Source organism: Macaca fascicularis, chromosome 3 (genome assembly GCF_037993035.2).
Source record: "Macaca fascicularis isolate 582-1 chromosome 3, T2T-MFA8v1.1".
Lineage (NCBI taxonomy): Eukaryota > Metazoa > Chordata > Mammalia > Primates > Cercopithecidae > Macaca > Macaca fascicularis.
Window position 1 is genome coordinate 41481084 of NC_088377.1, and position 21317 is coordinate 41502400.

Sequence of the window (21317 nt, forward strand, 5' to 3'; positions counted from 1 at the left end):
CCAGTGGCCAGAGGTGGGACTGGCCAGGCTCGGCCCAACCAAGTCTGGGAGCAGAGGACACTGAGTGAGGGATCCCAGGGGCCACCCTCACTGGCCTGTGGCTCTCCTGACACCACAAGAGAGGTCCAGGAGCTGACCTGGGGTCCTAATGGGGGACACCTTCCTGGCTGTAGGCTGGCAGGATGGTGTGGTGGTCAGTGTACTGGGCTCTGTGTCTCCGCCCCTACGTGCCGTGTGACGGTGGGCCAGACACCTAACCTCTCTGTGCCTCTATTTCTTCAATGGCGAACAGGGACACTAGCAGCCCCCACACCTGATCACAGTGGCCTGAAGGTTAAAGGCAACAGCGGCACGAGACCTAGAGCAAAAGCTCTGAGCAGGGAGAGCAGGGAGCTGCCCAGGGAGTTCCACCACCATCTCCCATCTGGCCGCCGAGGAAACCGAGGCTCATGGTGACCTGGCCCAGGTCTGTTAGACTCAGGGTCCTTCTCATCCCCAAGATCAGAGGGCTGCCACCAGGGAAGGAGCTGGCCCCTAGACACAGCCCAGGAAGCACACAGAGAAGGATGCCCTGGGGACTTCGGTATGTTATTGCAAAAAAAAATTTATTGCTATTTGAACTCTGCTTTCATGCCTCCATTTCCCAGAAAATGAGCCACGGGAGACACCAGGAGAGGCAGGAGATCATCCTCCTTGCACAAAACCCGCTCCCTCGGATGCTGTCCTCAGCGAGGGTGGCTGGGGGCCAACCAGGGGGCCCACCGGCAGAGTGGCAGAGGAGGTGGGTTGACCCTGCGGACGTTGAGTTCTGTGGCCAAGGTCCTGGCATTCTGGTAGAAGAAGAGCGACTTCTTGCGGTCCAGGAGGAAGTTGTGGGAGATGGTGGCCGGCCGCGTGTAGATCTTCAGCTGTGCCTTCTTGTTGCCCAGGTCCACGGCAGCTGCCAGTGCCAGCTGGTAGTACCTGGCTGCATCAAACGGGTCCTGAAGGGGACAGGTCATGGTCAGCAAAAGGGGGACTCGGAGCCCGTCTTCCCAGAGGCCGTTCCTGTCTCCAGGTCATTCCACATGTCCAGCCAATGCTGGCTCACCCCATGAGCCCCGAAGCCTGTGACACTGCTGTGGTCTCAGCTGCAGGAGGTGGGGATGACCCTGACACCCCTGGAAGCCTTCCTGAGTGTCCCTATGCCCCACTCACCCCAAGCCTCCTGCCCCAGTGCCACCCTCTCTGCAGGCAGTGGCTGCTTTCCCCATGGGCTGAGGTCAGGGCAGATCCTGCCTGCTCTGACAGTTCCATGCAGGACCCTTGGCTCCAAGCCACAGCAGGGGCACAGCGTTGAGTGACCCAGGCTCCCCTCTGGCCCCTGTCCATGCTGACCATTTCCAGGCCCTCCACGGGACAGGCCAGGTACAAAACCATCTCACAGGTGTCCTCTCTGGCAATGTTCCCTGAAATACTGACGGAGTGTGACTCCCCAGACATCCACTCCCATTTTCAATGCATCTTTGGCTCAAACTCACCATCCCTGGGTTGGGATGCTGTCTCCCAGACCTCCTCCTTGACCCTCCCATCCCCCACCCGGCTTCTCCCCAGGCACCTCCTCCACATGGGGGTCACCCAAGGGACCTCTCTAAGACCCATGCCTGGCCTGTTCCTCTTTACCATCTCAAGATGGCTCCCAGGGCCAATGAGAAAGTCCAAGATGCAGCAGTCCATTCCCTCACTGCCCCACCCCACACACGGAACAGGGGCGTGAGAAGGCCCCGAGTCACCGCCACTGCTCATCCAATGCCCCCCAGCCCAGCCGAACACTGGACTCTGTGCTGGGTGCATGGCGGAGCCTAATGTCCTCGCTCCCAGTCTGAGGGACCTGGGAGCGAACACTGACCACACAGGGTGGCTTGGGCTGTGGCAGAGGGAAGCCCAGGAGGCCCCAGACTCAGCCGGGGTGGGCAGCAAGGGCTTCCTGAAGGGGTGGGGGCTTCCCAACAAAACAGGAAGGAGCCAGCCAAAGCATATGTCTCTGCGTGTGCCTGTGCATGTGCCTGTGCGTGTTTGTGTGCCTGTGTGTGCATGTCCCTGTGTGTGTGCGTGTGCCTGTGTCTGTGTGTGCATTTCCCTGTGTGCATGCCTGTGCCTGTGTGTGCGTGTGCCTGTGCTTGTGTGAATTTCCCTGTGCATTTCCATGTGCCTATAGTGTGTGCAGCAGCTAGTGAGTGGCAGGCTGAGCCAGTAAACATCTAATCCACCCTATTCCAGGGCTCACTCTCACGTGTGGACTAAAGGGGACCCCATTTTAGAGGCAATTGGCAAAGATGCCCATTTACCCCTGCTTCTCTGCCTTCTCAGCCTTCCAGGCTCCATCCAGCCCGGCTTTTTCTCCCACTCCTCTGGGCCCTGGGTCCAGAGTCTCCTATACAAGGAGGAGGGTGTAGCCTTGGAAAGACAGCCACCCTTGGGGAATTCCAAGGGGGCCTCCCTGTGGGAAGCTGGCCCGCGCTGACAGCATAGTCACGATGAGGCCCAGAGGGCTGTGCATGGGAAGGAGGTGAAGGAGGACTGTGCATGGGAAGGAGGACTGTGCATGGGAAGGAGGGCTGTGCATGGGAAGGAGGTGAAGGAGGCCTCTGCCCCTCGACCCCAACCGTGGACTTCGGCCTCTCAGGTACTACTTGGCCCTTTCCTTTCTCCTGGACAGGCGGAGTGGGCGGCAGGCTTGACCAAGAGAGATAAAGGCCTCTTCTGGGAGGCCCGTCCCCCTGGGTCCCAGGCAAGCCCCTGGGCAGTGAGCAGCGTCCCTCTGGGCCTGACACTTGGCACCTCCCTGTCTGGCTGGGACTTGGGAGGCCACAGGGACCACTTCTCACCACCAGGTGTCACCAGCACTGGGCTGAGGCCTCCCGGGCAGCCCCAGGCCTGCGGTGGGGAATACAGGGCAGGGTCTTAGGGCTGCCCCACCTCCTCATGTTGTTCTAAGGCCCACAAGATCTTGGCCCCTGGACTGGAGCGCCCTGGCCCCTCAGCCCATAAGGAGCACTGACGCGACGCCGGTGCGATGCTGAGGAGGGGTCGCGCCTGCTGGGCAGAGGGGTGGAGACACCCCAGGTCTGAGTCTGCCAGTCCCAGCTCTCCACCCCTGCAGGGCTGGGGGCAGAGGGAGCACAGCACCTCCCCTCGAGACACACCCGACCCAGCAAGGCCTCAGCCTGGCTGGCAGGAGCCCCACCCCACTGCCCCTGTCCTGAGCTGGGGTTTCCCTGTCTGTGAACCCAATGGTAAGACACTGGTCCCACCCCACCCTTCCTGGGTGGTGTGAAGATTCAAGGTGTCTCGGGACTCCAGGAAGGAGTTGCTCAGTGCAGGCTGGCACCCTGGGCAGGCTTCCTAGAGGAGGTGCCAGGATTTGGGTTGGATCTTGCAACGTGGATTCAATGTGAGGATGATGCCGTCCTCCGAAATGTCCTTCTCCCGACCTGTTTTCTTTGTTAAATGCAACTTGACACTTGACTGTCAAGTCTCAGTTTTGCTGTCACCTCCTCCAGGAGGGCCCCCCTGACTACAATCCCCCTTCTTTACCCAGAGGCCACCGTTGCCCACTCATGTGTCAGCCTCCCTGGCTGAGACTGAGTTGTTGAGGGTGGGGCCTGGCCAGCTTGGGAGCTAGGTTGTATCTGCTAACCTTGCCAGCTCCTCCAGCTGGGTGCAGGGCTCCAGGGAGGCCACTGGGTCATTCCTACGGAAGGCTGGAACCCAGGCCTCTGGGGTGTGGGTGGAAATCCAACTCCAAGGGGGCCGGGAACACCCAGAGCCCTGCCCCTCCCACCCACCTTCAGGTCGTAGAAGATGATGTCACCGAGCACCAGATACACCTTCACGTAGTAGAGGGTCTCCTCGTTGAACTCCAGCGGCGAGTGGCAGAGCTACAGGGCCTTGAGGTAGAAGTGCTCCGCCAGCTTGCAATGGCCCAGCCGGTGGTGCAGGGCAGCTAGCCGGTGGTAGGCCATGTGCTCGTTCAGCCGGTCCCCTGGGGTGCAGGCCAAAGGGGCAGGTGTGAGGATGTGGCTCCCTGGGGCAGGGAGGACACATGCCCCTCAGGAGCAGGTATGTAGATCCCAGGCAGCACACCTGGCTTGCCTCCAGGCACCTGTGGTCACCTGGGCAGCTCTGGCCAGTCCCTTCCAGGTTCCCAGACTCGCTTTCCCATCTGCAAAGCAGAACTAATAAGGCCTGCCCATGTCTACTGTGAGGCTTATGGCAAAGTCGGACTTGGATGGCCCAGCTCTGTACCTACACATAGCCACCTGCCTTTGCTCACTGGGTTTAACCAGGGGAGCCCAAAAGCCATGCTGCCCAGGTGCTCCCGGACACCCCGGCTCCAGGCAACCCACAGATGTGACATCCGACTCCTCCTGGGTGTGGCACGATCACAGCCCCCTACCTTGGGGAGTCAGCTGCACACCTACTGTGTACTGGGCTACGGGGCACAAGGCACTGGGGCATGTGGCCTGCCTAGGGTTCCCTGTCTCTGGAGGGGGACAGACGACCCTGGCACAGCACCAGGGGATGCCTGGCCTTAAGGGGCAGACTGCTGGAAGGGGAACTGGGATTTTATCAGCCAGAGAGCCGTGTGGTTGATGAGGGTGGGAAGGGCACAAGAGAAAGGGAATGTGTCACTCAGCCTGGCACATACAGGGACCAACGAGATGCCTGGCATGTCTGGAAGGCAGAGGGCACACTGGGCGGCCCTTGTGGTCAGCAGCGGGAACAGGCAGAGGAAGCAGAGCTCAGTCAGGCAGGGAGCTCTGCACTGCGTGAGAGACCTCGGGCTGTGCCCCACAGCCGGACGGGGAAGCCAGCTGGGCAGATCTGCCTGCCTGGACAGGAGACCAGGAAAATCCAGCAGCTGTTTCAGCTCCTGGCCTGCAGACCTGGAGGCTGGGCTCTGGCAAAGTGTGGGTCCTGGCAGGGTGGGGCTCAGGGGACTTACCCAGAGTGATGCTGAGTGCTAGGGCCATGTAGGTAAACTCCAAGCCCTCCTGGGACTCCTCCAGCGTGGCCAGGAGTGCCACCAGCTTGTTGCACAGCTGTAGCTGCAGCTCCGCCTTGTGGTTGTCCGTAGTCACTGCCAGGGGCAGGGCCTGGTCCTACCACACAGGCAGGTGGGGTCAGGCTTCCCGCAGCACCCACCTTGCCCACAGCCCTCCTCAGAGCTCAAACATGTACTTGGAGCTTCCCACGCCCCAGCTACCCCTGCACCTCGACACAGCTCTGTGCTCTGGGATAACACACAGTTCAGACACCAAGTTGGGGGCTGAATAGTCACCTGAGGCCCATCCAGCTACACCTGACAGCCTCAGACCAGCCTCTCCCACCTGGGCACCGGGAGTCTGACTGGGGGGAGCCAGCACTCCTCTCTGCTCTAAAAACACCACATTTATCTGTGCCCAGGGCTGAGCCACACCGTGAGCTCAGAGGAAGGGAGAAGCCGTCCCACTTCGGGGTGCATGCAGACCTGGGCCTCCCACTGATGCTGTGTGTCCTTTGACATGTCCCTGTGCCTCTCTGAGCCTCAGTTTCCTCATCTGGAAGATGGGGACAGGACTTCCCACTCATGGTTGCTTGAGGTCATCAGGTAGATGGGTAGAGCCATTGTCACGTCCAGGCCCCGAGCGTTTGTCCCGGGCAGGGGCATGGTCAATATTCCTGGTGAGACCACTTGGAAACTAATCATGTATATGGGTGGCCCTGCCTCCAGGTGGGAGGCCTCTACCCTGCCACACCTGTACCTCAGCCTCCAGGTGCCCCACTGAGGCCCACCCACATCAGCCCACAGGCCAGCTCACCCGGTAGAAGGACGTGCCTTCCTCCCGCTCCCAGGCCCCATTGAAGAAGATGTCTCCAGCTGCCTCAAACAGCTCCAGCCCCAGGTTGGGGTCGCCTGTGTACAGGTCCACATTCTGTGCCACCTGAAAGGAGACAGAAGTTCCCTCAAGACCCACACCTAGCGAGGTGGCTATGCGCACCTTTGCCAGCCTCCTTCCTCTCACACACTACAGGTACACTTGAGTATTTTTCAGACCCTGCGCATGAGGGCTGCCCCCACCACTGGCATGAGGACAATGAACTGATGCACCTGAGTGCCAGGAGGTGACTGAGCAGCTGCAGCCTAGGAGCCCGACACCTGTGAATCCTACCACCAGGGCTAGCCCTAGCCCACTCCCCCTGCACTCAAAACAGTCTCCGTGGCCCCCAGATTGCTGGGACCCCAGCCCCTGGCTCCTTTCTGCATTGCCACATCCCTGCCACATCCGCAGTGTTTGTGGGTGGGCCTTGTCCCCTCTTGGCCATGAGCTCTTGATCCCTCTCCTCAGCTCAAGGAGGTATACAGTAGGTACTCAATAATGAAAGCTTCACCAGGCTCGTGGGCTTCACAATTTGTTCCAGATCACACTGTGTTTGGGAAAGCGTCTGAAAACAGCCGCTATGATAGATTCATTTTGTAAGGAGATTTGCCACGTGTCGCTTGGAGCAAGCTCTTCTGTGTGTTAACTGAGTGGTCACATTATTTGAGCATGTGCTGTATACCAGCAGGTGCTGGGCACTGTGAGGGGCCGCGCCTCTGCCCTCAGGGAGAAGATGCTGGCCACTGGGGCAGGATGTGAGGGAACCAGTTGGAGGGAGGGAAAAGGCACACAACAGGTGCTCAGCAGTGGCTTAGGAATGAGTGGATGGATGGATGGATGGATGAATGGATGAGGAGATGTAGACACATGGATGGATGGATGGGCGTGTGGCTAGATTAATGCTTGGATGGATGGATGGATGGATGGATGGATGGATGGAATGATGTGTGTATGTCTGTATGTATGTATGGGTGGGTAGATAATGTATGGATGGGTGGAGGGTAGATGATGTATGTACATGTGGATGGATAGATGGTGGATAGACGAATGTATGGGTAAACAAATGGAGAGATAGATGAATGGAGGGATGGATTAATAGATTGATGGGTGGATGGATGAATGATGGATGGATGGACGAACGGTGAATGGATGGATGGGAGAAAGGATGGATGATGGAAGGATGGATGGATGATGGAAGGATGAATTAATGGATGGGTGGATGGATGATGGATGGATGGAAGGATGAACAGGTGGATGGATGGATGATGGAAGCATGGATGGATGATGGAAGCATGGAGAGATGATGGATGGATGGATGGATGAATGGATAAATAGATATGTGGATGTATGATGGATGCATGGAAGGATGAACAGGTGAATGGATGGATGTTGGAAGGATGAATGGACAGATGGATGAAACAACAGGTGAATGGATGGATAGACGGGTGAATGGATGGATAAAAGGATGGATGAATGATGGATGGATGAATGGACGGATGGATGAATGGACAGATGGATGGATGATAGATGGATGGATGGATGATGGATGGATGGATGGATGGATGGATTATGGATGGATGGATTATGGATGGATGGAAGGATGAACAGATGAATGGATGGATGATGGAAGGATGGAAGGATGGATGGATGAATGGATAAATAGATAGATGGATGAATGATGGATGCATGGAAGGATGAACAGGAGGTGAGTAGATGGTTGATGGAAGGATGGATGGATGATGGATGGATATATGGACGAATGGATAAGTGGATGAATGGATAAATGGATGGATGGATGAATGATGGATGGATGAATGGTGGATGGATGAATCGTGGATGGATGGAAGGATGAACAGGTGAATGGATGGTTGATGGAAGGATGAATGGACGGATGGATGGATGAACAGGTGAATGGATGGATGATAAATGGATGAAGGATGGATGATAAAAGGATGGATGGATGAATGGACAAATGGATGGATGATGGCTGGATGGATGATGGATGGATGGAAGGAAGAACGGATGAACGGATGGATGATGGAAGGATGGATGATGGAAAGATGGATGGATGATGGAAGGATGGATGGATGAATGGACGAACAGGTGGATGGATGGTGGCTGAATGAATGGATGATAAAGGAATGAATGAATGATGAATGGACGAATGGATGGATGGATGGATGGATGGACAGGTGAATGGAAGGATGAACAGGTGAATGGACGCATGATAGAAGGATGGATGGATGGATGGATGGATGGATGAGCAGGCGAGTGGATGAATGATGGAAGGATGGATGGATGATGGATGGATGGATGATGGATGGATGGAAGAATGAACAGGTGAATGGATGATGGAAGGATGGAAGAATGGATGGAGGGATGGATGAACAGGTGAATGGACGGATGGATGATAAAAGGATGGATGATAAAAGGATGGATGATGAATGAATGGATGGATGGATGAACAGGTGAATGGATGGATCATGGATGGATGGAAGATGGTTGGATGGATTATGGAAAGATGGATGGAAGGATGGATGGAAGGATGGATGGATGATGGATGGATGGATGATGGATGGATGGAAGAATGAACAGGTGAATGGATGATGGAAGGATGGAAGAATGGATGGAGGGATGGATGAACAGGTGAATGAATGGATGGATGATAAAAGGATGGATGATGAATGAATGGATGGATGGATGAACAGGTGAATGGATGGATCATGGATGGATGGAAGATAGTTGGATGGATTATGGAAAGATAGATGGAAGGATGGATGGAAGGATGGATGGATGATGGATGGATGGATGATGGATGGATGGAAGAATGAACAGGTGAATGGATGATGGAAGGATGGAAGAATGGATGGAGGGATGGATGAACAGGTGAATGGATGGATGGATGATAAAAGGATGGATGATGAATGAATGGATGGATGGATGAACAGGTGAATGGATGGATCATGGATGGATGGAAGATGGTTGGATGGATAATGTAAAGATGGATGGAAGGACGGATGGAAGGACGGATGGATGGATGGAAGGATGGATGGATGGACGGACAAGGAGGTGAATGGATGGACGAAGAGGTGAACAGAAGAATGATGGATGGATGGATGGACAGAAGGATGAACAGTTGGATGGAAGATGGAAAGTTAGACGGAAGGATGGATGGACGGACGAACAGGTGAATGGATGGACGAACAGGTGAATGGATGGATGGACAGGCGAATGAATGGATGACAAAAGGATGGATGGATGATGGATGGATGGATGCGTGGAAAGATGAACAGGTGAATGGATGGATGATGGGAGGATGAAAGGATGGATGGATGGATGATGGATGGATGGATGGATGGAAGGACACACAGGTGTATGGGAAGATGATGGAAGAATGGATGGATGGATGGATGATGGATTGATGGATAGAAGGATGAGCAGGTAAACAGATAGATGATGGAAGGATGAATGGATGGGTGGATGGACAGGTGAATGGATGGATAGACGGGTGAATAGATGGATGATAAAAGGATGGATGAATGATGGATGGATGGATGGATGATGGATGGATGGATGATGGATGGATGGATGGATGGAAGGATGAACAGGTAAACAGATGATGGAAGGATGAATGGATGGGTGGATGGACAGAGAGTGAACAGCACAGGGGTCCTCCTGCATCCCTTGTCACTCACCTGGATGTACAGGTCCACCAGCTCGCTCTGCCGCAGGATGTAATAGATCTTCCCTGCTTGTAGCCAGGCATGTGCCTCCTTCTCTTTCCTCTGGAGGTCAATGAAAATCCCCAGACTTCGTTTGCTGTAGTCCAGAGTGGATTTGTAGGCCCTGGAATCAGACGCAGGTGTCAGAACAAGGGCTCTCATCCTCCTGGAACCAGTCTGCCTCCTCCCGTGGGTCTGGTGACAGATGAATCTGGCATGTGGGGACTGGGAAAGGCCCTCTCGTGTGTGCAGTGTTCTGCTCTTCCCAGGCTGCTGGGAGGGCCAGGGTGAACTCACACGGCATGGAAAAATGAAGGACATCGTCTGAGGGAATCAAGCATCATGCTGCCCTGTGGCAGGAGGAGTGTGCTAGTCCATCTCCCCTGCCTCCCAGACATGGCCTGTGTCTTCTCCAGATGCACCAGGAGCCGTTAGTGTTCAGAGGCTATCTAGGCCGATGGTTCTCAAGGTGTGCAGGCATCACAGTCACTCGGAGGCCTGACTGTAGAGCTTGCTGGCCCTGCCCCCAGAGCTCCCGGCTCCACAGGCCTGGGGCAGGCCCTAGAACTCCCACTTGCCACAAGCTCCTAGGTGACATGGATGCTGCTCTACTGGTCGAGGGACTACACTTTGAGAAGCATGGCTCTAGCCCACTGGCCCATTTTCCTTCTGTGAACCTGAGGCCAAGACTGGAGCCAGTCTCCCAGGTCCCCATGGAATCTTGATCCTTCCCTGCTCTCTCAGTAAGTCCAACACTCGAGGGGGTGTGACTGCAGCAATGTCACTGGGCCCTGTGGGTGGGGTGGCCAGGGCCATGGTTACCCCACCAGGTCAGGATGCTTGAGGGAAGCTGAGTAGGCCACATATGGGACGTGAGACCTTGAAACCCTGCCCCAGGGAAGCAGGTGACATAACTGGCTCTGTCTTCTGTGGAAGAGAAGCCACAGGTGGCTGCTGTGGTCACACTTAAGGGGACAGATGAAGACCAGGAATGAAGATTCGGGGCAGGCAGAGGTCAGATGACAAAAGTCACTATAGTAGGAAGAACAGCCCAGAGTGCACCTACTGCCTCTGCTGGGGTTGAGATGACCTTTGACCCAACAAGGGAGGCTCAAGCTGGGACTCACGGGCCAGCAGCAGCCCTGGGACGACCCCAGGCCCACCAGCTCAGAGCATCTGATGCCAAGGAACCAAATGATCAAAAGGAGAGGGGCTGCTGGCGCCCTGGGCCAGCTTCCCTGTGCCCCTCTCCCTGCCCTGCCCGCCCCCACCTCTACCACTGCAAAGCCAGCCCTTACCACTCCGTGCCCAGGGACAGGTAGAGCTGACTGATGGTCTCCAGGAGCTGCCCCTCCAGCACCTTGTCAGACACCTTGTGGGCCAGGGAGAGCTGGAGCTCGTGGTAGATGACACACTGGGCCTCGCTGGGCATGACGGCGCTGTATAAGTAGCACAGCCACTGGATGGCCGGCAGCTGGCCTGGGCAGAAGACAAAATGGAAGACGTTAGTCTCCCAGCATCGAAGCGAGGCTGGCTGTGCTCGGAGGCCCCTGCTTGCCTCTTTCACACCTCTGTGAGCCTGGGCCCCATAGGCGGGGAGCCTGAGCGCAGACAGGCCATGCACCCGTGCCAGGGCAGATGCCGAGCACACCGTGACATGGGCACACCTTGGTGCAGATGCTCATGGTACAGGCCGGCCTTCTTTACAATTCCCAGGGCCGAGGTCCTGGCCAGGCTCGGCCCCTGCACCAGGCCATCTATTTCTGCTTCACAAAGCCCCTCTGGCCAGGACCAGGGCCGCCTTCAGCCTGAGCTGATGAGGCCAGGGGCACAAGTAGCCCCTGTCGCAGATGGAACCCTGAGAGCAAAGCCAAGTGTCATGTCTGCCACACATGGCATCATGTTGGGGGAATGGGGTTCAAAGTCGGCCCCTGGTCTTCCCACACATGCTTCTCTCATGCAACCAGGCTCCTCCCAAAGCCAGGGCACTGGGAACGGTGGAAAGCTTCTGATTCTCTAGCGTCAGAAACATTCCGGAGATTAACACCGGAAACCAGGTACGCCGAATGGACATCTGTCACACACACCCCCCAACAACTGCTGAATACACAGTCCTCTCGAGCACCCATGGGACATTCCCCATGACAGACCATGTGCCAGGTCACAAAATGAGCCTCAGTGAATGGAGAAGGACTGAGACCAAAGCAGAGGTGTTCTTCAGCTGTACTGGCATGAACACTCGAAATCGACAGTGAAGGAAATGTGGGAAATTCAAAAATATGTGAAAATTACACACTCCTAAACAACCAGTGAGTCAAAGAGACCATCCGGGAAACCGAAAACTAATTTGAGAAGAATGTAAACAAATGCACAGCCCGGGCCAGCGCGGTGGCTCACGCCTCTCATCCCAGCACTGTGGGAGGCCGAGGTGGGAGGATCGCTTGAGTCCAGGAGTTTGAGATCAGCCTGGGAAACATGGTGAAATCCTGTCTCTATAAAAAAAAAAAAAAAAAAATTCAAAAATTAGCCAGGTGGGTTGGTGCACATCTGTAATTCCAGCTACTCGGGAGGCTGAGGCATGAGAATGGCTTGAACCTGGGTAGAAGTTGCAGTGGGCCAAGATTGCAACACTGCACCCCAGCCTGGTCAATAGAGCAAAACTCTGCCTTAAAAAATATATATATAGCAGTGTATCAAAAATTCCAAGATGCAGCTAAGGCAGCGCTGAAAGGGAAATTTATAACTGTAAATGTCTACATTCAAAGAAAGAAGAAAAATCTCAAATCAAAAACCTAACCTTCCACCTTGAGAAACTAGAAAAAGAACTAAACACAAAGTGAATAAAAGGAAGAAAATAATAAACGTGAGAGTGGAAATGGGAAGTAAAAATACAGAGAATGGAAAAACAAAAGAGATAATCAACAGAACCAAAAGTGGATTTTTTGAAAATAATAACAAAACTGACAAATCTTTCACCAGACTGACCAAGAAAAGAAAGATGGGACACAAATGACTAAAATCAGAGACTGAGCACCATGGCTCAGGCCTGTCATCCCAGCACTTTGTGAGGCCGAGTTGGAAGGTTCGCTGAGGTCAGCATTCAAAACCAGCCTGGGGAAACATGATGAGACCCCATCTCTAATAAAAATGAATAAATAAAAAATTAAAAACCCAAGTTTCTAAAATCAGAAATGAAAGAGGAATCATTATTGCCAACCTGACAGAAATAAAAAGATTCCATGAAAACACTACAAACAATTGTACACCAAGAAATCAGACCATCTAGACACAACAGCCAAACTCCTAGAAGGACACAAACTACCGAAAATGACTCAAAAATGACCCCAAGTAAGCATGTGGGGTATCAACCCCACCCTCGGTCTCCTCGACCGTTCAGCGCAGGGTGGGGAGACAGGGAAGCATGATTCCCGTTCCCTGGCCTGCATTTCCGAGTCTGAATCCCCCAGCACGCCGGGGAGGGCCTCGTAGGAGGAGGTGCCACAGGCTGTTGTGCCAGGAGCAACCGGAGGCTGCAGTGGGGGCTGGGGCGCTGGGTTCCTGGAGGGTCTCCTTCCAGTCAGAGAATGCCCCTGGGGAAGAAGCCTGGGTCTGAAACCCCCAACCCTCCTTAGGCAGATGTGTGGGACCGGGGCCCCTTCACACGGTCCTTTCCAAAATCTCATCCCTCCTAGGGCCAGGAGTGGGTGCCAGGCCTCTGCTGGGAAATGGGCAGGTTTGGTCACAGCCCCTGGGGCTCTGGTCCAGGCCACAGGAGACACCTCTGAGTGGTCTCACGATGCCATGACAAAGCGCTGCAAGGCAGAGGGGACTCAACAGTATCCCTTGACTCAGCCATTTCCCTGGACTCAACTTCCTCATCTATCCTCTGCGGCCTAGATTTCGGACAGCCCTGCCCACCTGCTGTCCGTTCACTGCTCAGTCTGTAGTGACTGTTCGATAGCACCCCATGGCTCCCCAGTGCTCTTGGGGAAAAGGCCAAGCCACAGCCTGAGGCCCCAGGCCCTGCTTAGCTCTCCAGAAGAGCTTCTCACCATCCAGCACCTAACCCACCCACTCCCAACTCTGCACCTCCCTGCATAAGCCCTGCTCACTCACCCCTGCTCACACCCCACTCATCCCTGCTCACACTCCCGCTCACTCACCCCCTCACTCACTCCTGCTCACACCCCAGTCATCCCCGCTCACACTCCCGCTCACTCACCCCCGCTCACTCACCCCTACTCATCCCCACTCACACTCCCGTTCACTCACCCCCATCACACCCCGCTCACACCCCACTCATCCCCGCTCACACTCCCGCTCACTCACCCTCGCTCACACCCCACTCATCCCCGCTCACACTCCCACTCACTCACGCCCATCACACCTCCACTCACTCACCACCACTCACACCCCACTCATCCCCGCTCACTCACCCCCACTCGCTCACCCCTGGGTCTTCACACAGGCTACACCTCCAGCCCCTCCACCACCACCAGCCCCTCATCCACCACCTATTACTTGACTAAATCCTCTCAACCCTCTGGTCCCAGACTAAAGAGGCTTCCCTAACCCGGGGCCAAGTGCTGCCCCGCCATCACGCCACTCACCCTTTTGTCGCTTCTGTGGCCTGAAGCTCACATTCCCACGCTCAGTCTCTGCCACCTGAGGACCCCACAAGCCCCATTTGTGGGTGGGGCCTGGCACACTCTGCACAACAAGCTGCTTTTGCATGAAATGCTCTGTGGCTTTGGGCAATCACCCGCCCCGTGTCCTCTGTGAAGTGGGATGACAGGTGCGCAGGCTGCCGAGATACCAAGCAGATAACACAGGCACAAGAACTGGTGTTCAGGGCCTGGCTCATGGAGGGGCCCCAAGTCCCAGCGTAGCAGAGCCTGCCTTGATCCCAGGGTTATGTCTAGGGATTCCCAGCACGCAGGACTTTCAATGCTCAAGGCAGGATGGTCCCTGGGCAAACCAGGAAGAGCTGGCTGCCTCAGTAGGGCACAGAGGGCCTGGCCCTGAATGGGAACCGCCTGTCTCCAGGGCGCTTGCCAACATCTCCTACTGGCCATGACTCAGCACTTTCGATGGTGGAAAAACCATCACTTGTTTCCGAATCACAAACCCCAGGTGTGCCCTGACCCATGTGGCCCCAGAAGGCTCACAAGAGGAACTAGGGCACTCACTCTCCACGTGGTCCATCTCCACGGTGACCAGAAGAGCCCACTCGTAGTAGCACTTGCCCTGCTGGGCTGGGCCCTGGCGGGTGCAGAGGTGGCCCAGCTACAGGTGTACGTGGGTGAAGTCCCGGCCACACTCCCTGCAGGGAAGCCTCGAGAACAGCCGCACAGCCCCCAGGAGGTAGTGCTGGGCCAGGCTGCTGGCACTCACATGCAGGCACAGGGTCCCGAAGTTGGCCAGCACCACTGCCTGGTTCCTCCGCTGGCCCAGGTCCCAAGCCGCCTGTAAGGCGTAGTAGTAGCCCTCGGCTGCCTGCCTCGTCAGGCCCGTCCTCTTCAGAGCCACGGCCACCATGTTGGCAATCACACCCTCCTGGTCCTCGCTGGCCACCACTGCATCCTGGACAGACTGCAGGAAGTTCAGGGCCACCGGGCTCTGTCCATGAAGCACGTGAAGCCAGGCCAGGGCCACCAGGCAGTCCATGATGGCACAGACTCCGGCAACAGCACTGGCTTCCACAGCCTGCGTCATGAAGGTGACGGCTGGGCCGTGGTAGCCACGGTGGCTGTACGGCTGGGCCAGGCTGGCGTGAAGAAGGCCACGCAGCGCCTGGCCTGTGTCCGGGGATAGGGAGGCCAGCGCTCGCCTGAGGTAGTGGGAAGTCTGGGTGGGGAGGCTGTGGGGCTGGAGGGCGTTCTGGAGCACCAGGTTCACGCTTCTCAGCGAGCCGGCCAGTGAGTCCTGTGTCCTCAATGAGACCACCTTGACACAGCTCAGCACCAGGTGGGGCAGGCACTTGCGGCCAGGAGTAGGAGCCAGGAGTAGATGTCAGCCAGGAGTAGGGAGCAGTCTGAGAGCCACGCAGCCTCTGGGGCTCCCGAGTCCCTGTGCAAAAGCAGCAGCCGCTCCAGGAAGGGCAGGGCCTCCTCGGGCTGCTTGAGGTGCACATGCTGCCTGGCCAACTGGAAGCAGGCCCGGGCCTCGGCCTGCAGACTCTGGCCACCCATCGCCTGCTGCGGCGCCAGCTGCAGGAGCTCTCCCTCCACCTCGGTGCTGCAGATGTGGCCGGGCGTCCCCAGAAGCAGAGTCACGGCTTTGGGAACCACCTGTGTACACTTCTCCGTTCTGCTTCCGGTAAATGCTGGCCAGGTTGGCGTACACAGCCACCACCAGGAGCAGGTCCCCAAAGCTGCCCTCCAGGGTCCCCAGCGCTTCCTCCAAGTACACCCGGGCCTGGGACAGCTTGAGCCTCCTGCTGCACAGCCGCCCCAGGAGGAAGCAGAGTCTGGCCAGGGCCATCAAGAGGCCAGCTTTCTTGGCTGCCCCTCGGGCCTGTGCCAGGCACCCAGTCAGCTCCTCCTTGTCGCTAAAGCTGCAGAACATGCTGCTCAGCCATAGCAGTGCCAAGTTGTACAGGCCACGGAAGCTGGCCTTGTACCTGAGGGCGTTCAGGAACAGCAGCAGTGAGCTCAGGGCCTCTGAGTCCTCCCAGTCATCCTCAGATTCCAAGAAGAAGGAGGGCTCCTCGGGGTCCTGCAAGCTCACGTTGCTGGATGCTGCACAGAGATCCCAGGACGCTGGCTCCTGGGGACAGCCTGGCCAGGTCTTGCATTGTTCCAGAACATTCTTCACCTTCGGCAAGGTGTCCTGTGGCTCCAGGCCCAGGCAAGGTGGAGGTATTTCTGCAAGTCACAAAAACACCTAGACAAATTAGAGTCCAGCAGTGAGTCCTTTGTCCACTGGGGGCAGGGTCCCCACATCCCCACCCTCTGTGTCTCTGGCGCAGCTTGCCATGAGCCCTTGAGAATTATGTGCAATGCAAACCCGGGCCTGGAGCACGTAGAAACTCCGGCACTATGGGGACAGAGAGAACACTCGGGCCCGTGGCCCGACTCTCCTACAAAATCACCCTCCTGTCCTGCTTTGTCACCCACCTGACAGCATGGATTTAGGAGACTATGTCAGCTCAGTGATCCCTCAGAGCATTCTACCTTCCACTCAAACATTTCAGAAAAAAAAAATTATATCCACAGAGAGAGAAAAAGAAAGTAAAAATGGGGTGAAATGTTTGGGGAATCTGAGGGAAGACCATACGGGAATTCTCTGTACTATTTTTGCAACTGTTCTATAAGTCTGGATTATTTAGAATTCAAGAGTTAAAGAAAAAAAAAAACAACACTATCTCCCTTTGTGAATCCATCCTGTCTTTCCCCTGGCAACTTAAGGACGCTCTCAACTAACACATCTGTTTTTTCATAAACACTAAAAGAACCCTTGCCTAGTTTTGACTTTCTGTGCTTGGCAGAAGTGTGTGTGTGTGTGTGTGTGTATTTCATATATATGTGTGTGTGTATATATGTATGTGTGTGTGTTGTGTATATATAGAGAGGGAGAAATATATACGTGTGTATATATATAAATCTATATTGTATATTTACTATGGTAATATGTATATCTGTGTGTGTGTGTGTACATATATTACATACCCCATAGCCTGTCCTTAACCAGTTCTAAACTTAGTGGGAAAAATACATACCTAAGCAGAGAATTTCAAAATAATATGATGAATGTTTTGATACAGGGATGTGTTGCTATGGAACACGCTGCTAAGACACAAAACCTCCTAGATGGGGCAATGAATGAACGAAGTTTTGCACCTGTAGTCACCCCCTCTGATATCCCCACAAATGTTTATAGTTATATGCATTTGCTTCCCCCAGGGCCCCCGATTCATAAGGGTTAGTCCTAGAGCCTAGCAAGTTCCTACTACAGCTGGAACACATATGCCATTCAAGAAACAGTGGCGGAGTGAATGACGAGTTAAGAACCATTTGTCAGCCAGTGCTCAGTAACACAACATGCACTGGTATGCAAATTATATTTTTGTTGAAAGCAAGGGCAGGATCACAAATTATCTTTCCAGAGAAAGCAAACCTCAAAAGCTTCTTTACCCTACTAAAGCACATTATAAGAAGCTCCCCTTATATAAAAGAAAACCTCCTCGTTCATTATCAATGGCGTGTAAACCAATAAGCCTTCACCTGTGATGACATCTCTTCCATCCCCAGGGCTAGATAAAGGAGGTTCCGGAACCCCTGGTAGTTGTGAAGGCAGCTCCCAGCTCTGACACTCTTGAACCCTGCGGGCGCGGAGGTCACACAGCAGAACAACCGAGGGAAGCATCATCAGGCTTCGAATATGTTTGAACCAGAGACGGCAAATAGGCTTCAACCAGCTGAAGACACCAGAGATTCATGGTGGCCACCTGAGGGGTTTTGCTCTTAAAAAACAAAAATTAAACATAAAACTAAAAAATTAAGAAAGGAAGGGGTCAAGAATCCATCAGGTCTGACTGAGATGCGTATCAGTGACTAACACCCCGTAAGGCAAAAGTGCTCTGGTGCGCTTTGGGTTCTTTTCAGCAGTATTCAAAGGCGTGTGCTTCCCTAAGACTAAGCCACGGGATACCCCCAGCAACACTGCCAGGAGAAACGTCTACCATGGATTTGGCAAGAAATACAGTTGTCTTTAACAAATTAACACTGAATAAATCCTGACTTATTAGAGCCTGCGAGAATGACCTTCTCAATGATAACAGTTATCACTACAATCTCCAAACATCTGCGATCCTGCAAGGAGGAACTGTGACAGCGCAGGTCACATGTCCAGAATGCTTCCCAGACTGCCTGTTACAGAATAAAAGAAATGAAACCCCCCCTAAGAATGTCTTCTCTCACATTTAGCCAGTTGTTCCTTTGTGTGCATCTCTGTGCTAAAATGGGCATTCTTTCCCACAGCCTGAAGTCATATGCTACAATAAATGAGACTCACATGAAGCCAGAAACGTGCAGATGCGAGGAAACCAACACAAATGAAATGGGCTGGAGAGTGTGGCCAGGAGGATGGTACTTCCCAAGAAGCAATTACTTCATCTCTGCCCATGAAGCAGGCAGCTGTCACTGTCCCCCAGGCCCACACCAGCCACTCGAAGTACGTTCTAACCAAACTACCTCCAACAATCAACATCAATACACCACACAATTGGCTTCTGAAAGGACACCTTGCAACCAACAAGAAACTGTTAGCACAACTTTGAAAACCTGTGCAACTAAAAACCTTGGAAAGGGATAAACACTGCCACATTTTGACTCAAATACTCTTACAGGGTGGCACCGCAATAATTCACTGAAACAAAAGAATGAATGAGGAATACTTTTATATAGGAATCAGAGGAAGCATTACTAAACATTTAAAGAAATAGGTAAAGAAACTGCTAGGTTCAAATGCTACCGTGAGACACTGTCAGGGCCTTAGGCAAATTCACTTCTCTTGGTCCTGTTTCTAGGTTCATCAAAAACCAGCTTTGGACTAGGGAATCTGTTGCTTCCCAAAGCCTTCCTTCTGTGATTCCAGCCCAGATTTTAGGACTGCTCTCCCACTTGGTATATGAAAGCACTTTCTAGTATAATAGCAAGAGTACATTTCTGTGTTGAATGCGGTTTGGGACCTACTGAAAGGAATGAGGCACATCCCCCATATATCTCCCAACTTCCTGAGCCCAGCACACATTCCTCCATATTTCTTTCAAACTTCAGAAAAACATCACCTGGGAGATCTCCGATAAGGAATGCTAAATGTATAATGTTAACCAATTGTAATGCTGTAACCAACAGAATTACCTTGTTCCCTGTAACTTTACATATCCTGTTTACATCGGGCTATAAAAAGCAAGCACTCGCATTGTTCGAGGCCCTCTTGTATGCTGTGGAATGGAGGGACCAAGTTCCAACTTGTAGTAAAGATCCTTGCCGCTTCGCTTTGACTCTGGACTCTGGTGGTCTTCTTTGGGGAACAAACGGTCTGGGCATAACACTACTCTATGAGGCAGAATATCACCATGGAACTTTAAGCATGACGACAAGGCGCACTCTAGATAAGAATAACACATAAGATGTGGCCATACACCTGTGCGTGCCTGGCAGGGAGATGGAGAAGTCTCACTTAATGAAGCCGCGGTGCCTGTTGCACCTGAACATCCTCAGTCCACGTCAAGTTCACAATGTCCTTCTGACATCAAACCACATGTATCCCATACTTTTCCATACTTTCTACCCAAGATTAAAATATGCAGAACACCGTGATAAAGACGCCTCCATCCCCAGCATGTTGGCTCTCGTTCTGTAGAATTACGTACTTGAGGTACAAAATGATCACCAGGCTGCAGCTGCAAGCAAGACTGGGCTCCGTGGGGACAGCCACTCCTGTCGCCACAGTCTGATGCAGCTGCAGAGAAGCTGTGGCTGAGGCCATTCACTTTGTGAGAGAACCACACAGGAGGGAAAAGGTAGGGAAGGTCGGGAAGAGGGCAATGTCAGGCCTCTGAGCCCAATCCAAGCCACCGCATCCCCTGTGACTTGCACGTATACACCCAGATGGCCTGAAGTAACTGAAGAATCACAAAAGAAGTGCAAATGCCCTGTCCCACCTTAACTGATGACATTCTACCACAAAAGAAGTGAAAATGGCCAGTCCTTGCCTTAAGGGATGGTATTATCTTGTGAAATTCCTTTTCCTGGCTCATCCTGGCTCAGAAAGCTCCCCCACTGAGCACTTTGTGACCCCCAGTCCTGCCCGCCAGAGCCAGAGAACAACCCCCCTTTGACTGTAATTTTCCTTTACCTACCCAAACCCTATAAAATGGCCCCACCCTTATCTCCCTTCCCTGACTCTCTTTTGGGACTCAGCCCGCCTGCACCCAGGTGATTAAAAAGCTTTATTGCTCACACAAAGCCTGTTTGGTGGTCTCTTCACATGGAGGCGCATGACAGGCAGGTGCAGAGCCAGGGAAGGACCTGTGATGAGAACAGAAAGGAATGCGCCTCCCTGTACGCACACTCGGATTTTATGACAATGTGGGCATGGGGCTGAACAGGATGCCTGAGAACATGCCTCCAAGTTCTTTTGCTGATTTTCTAAATATTGGTGTAAAATCTGAACTCAGACAAATTTCTTTTTAAATCGTTTCAATCAACATCTTTGGTGCTCAGCATCATGTCTACATGATCATCTAGAAAACCAACTTCTGTTCTAAGGCTCACATCTTCCTATTAAGTCCCAGGGATTTTACAAGGGAATGCACCTCTCATTCGCATCAAGAACACACATAACTACCATTCAAGAAATGCTTAATTTGCTAACATAATTTTTTAAACACCCAGATTTGAAATACAATAGAGAAGACAACTTTTTGATAGCTCTGCTTTCCAACTGCGAACTGCGGGTCGAGAAAATAACCTGCCATGATTTCTAACCAGTCAACAACCTGTCTTCCCTGGCTGCAGTAGGAGCAATCTTTCTGAGCTCAGGATGAAAAAGAACCCAGCTGTTCAGGGGACAGGTAGTCATCAGTTCTCAGCGGGCTTCCTGGGTCCCAAATCCCCATGTGATACGTGGAAGTAAAAAGCTATCAATGACCAAGCATCTGAACTCTTATCCCACCTCGACATCT

General features: G+C 53.6%; 1 protein-coding gene across 1 annotated transcript; it reads right to left on the bottom strand.

Moving 5' to 3' along the window:
- Positions 1-586: 586 nt before the first annotated feature.
- LOC135970061 (SH3 domain and tetratricopeptide repeat-containing protein 1-like) lies at positions 587-16498 on the bottom strand (the record flags this gene model as incomplete). Its single annotated transcript, XM_065541592.2, is given in 9 exon segments — positions 587-983; positions 3828-4024; positions 4988-5144; positions 5844-5966; positions 9599-9749; positions 10924-11104; positions 14815-15610; positions 15613-15931; positions 15933-16498. Coding segments are annotated over 9 exon segments (2748 nt in total), but the record flags the coding sequence as incomplete, so codon positions are not given.
- Between the last annotated feature and the right edge of the window lie 4819 nt (positions 16499-21317).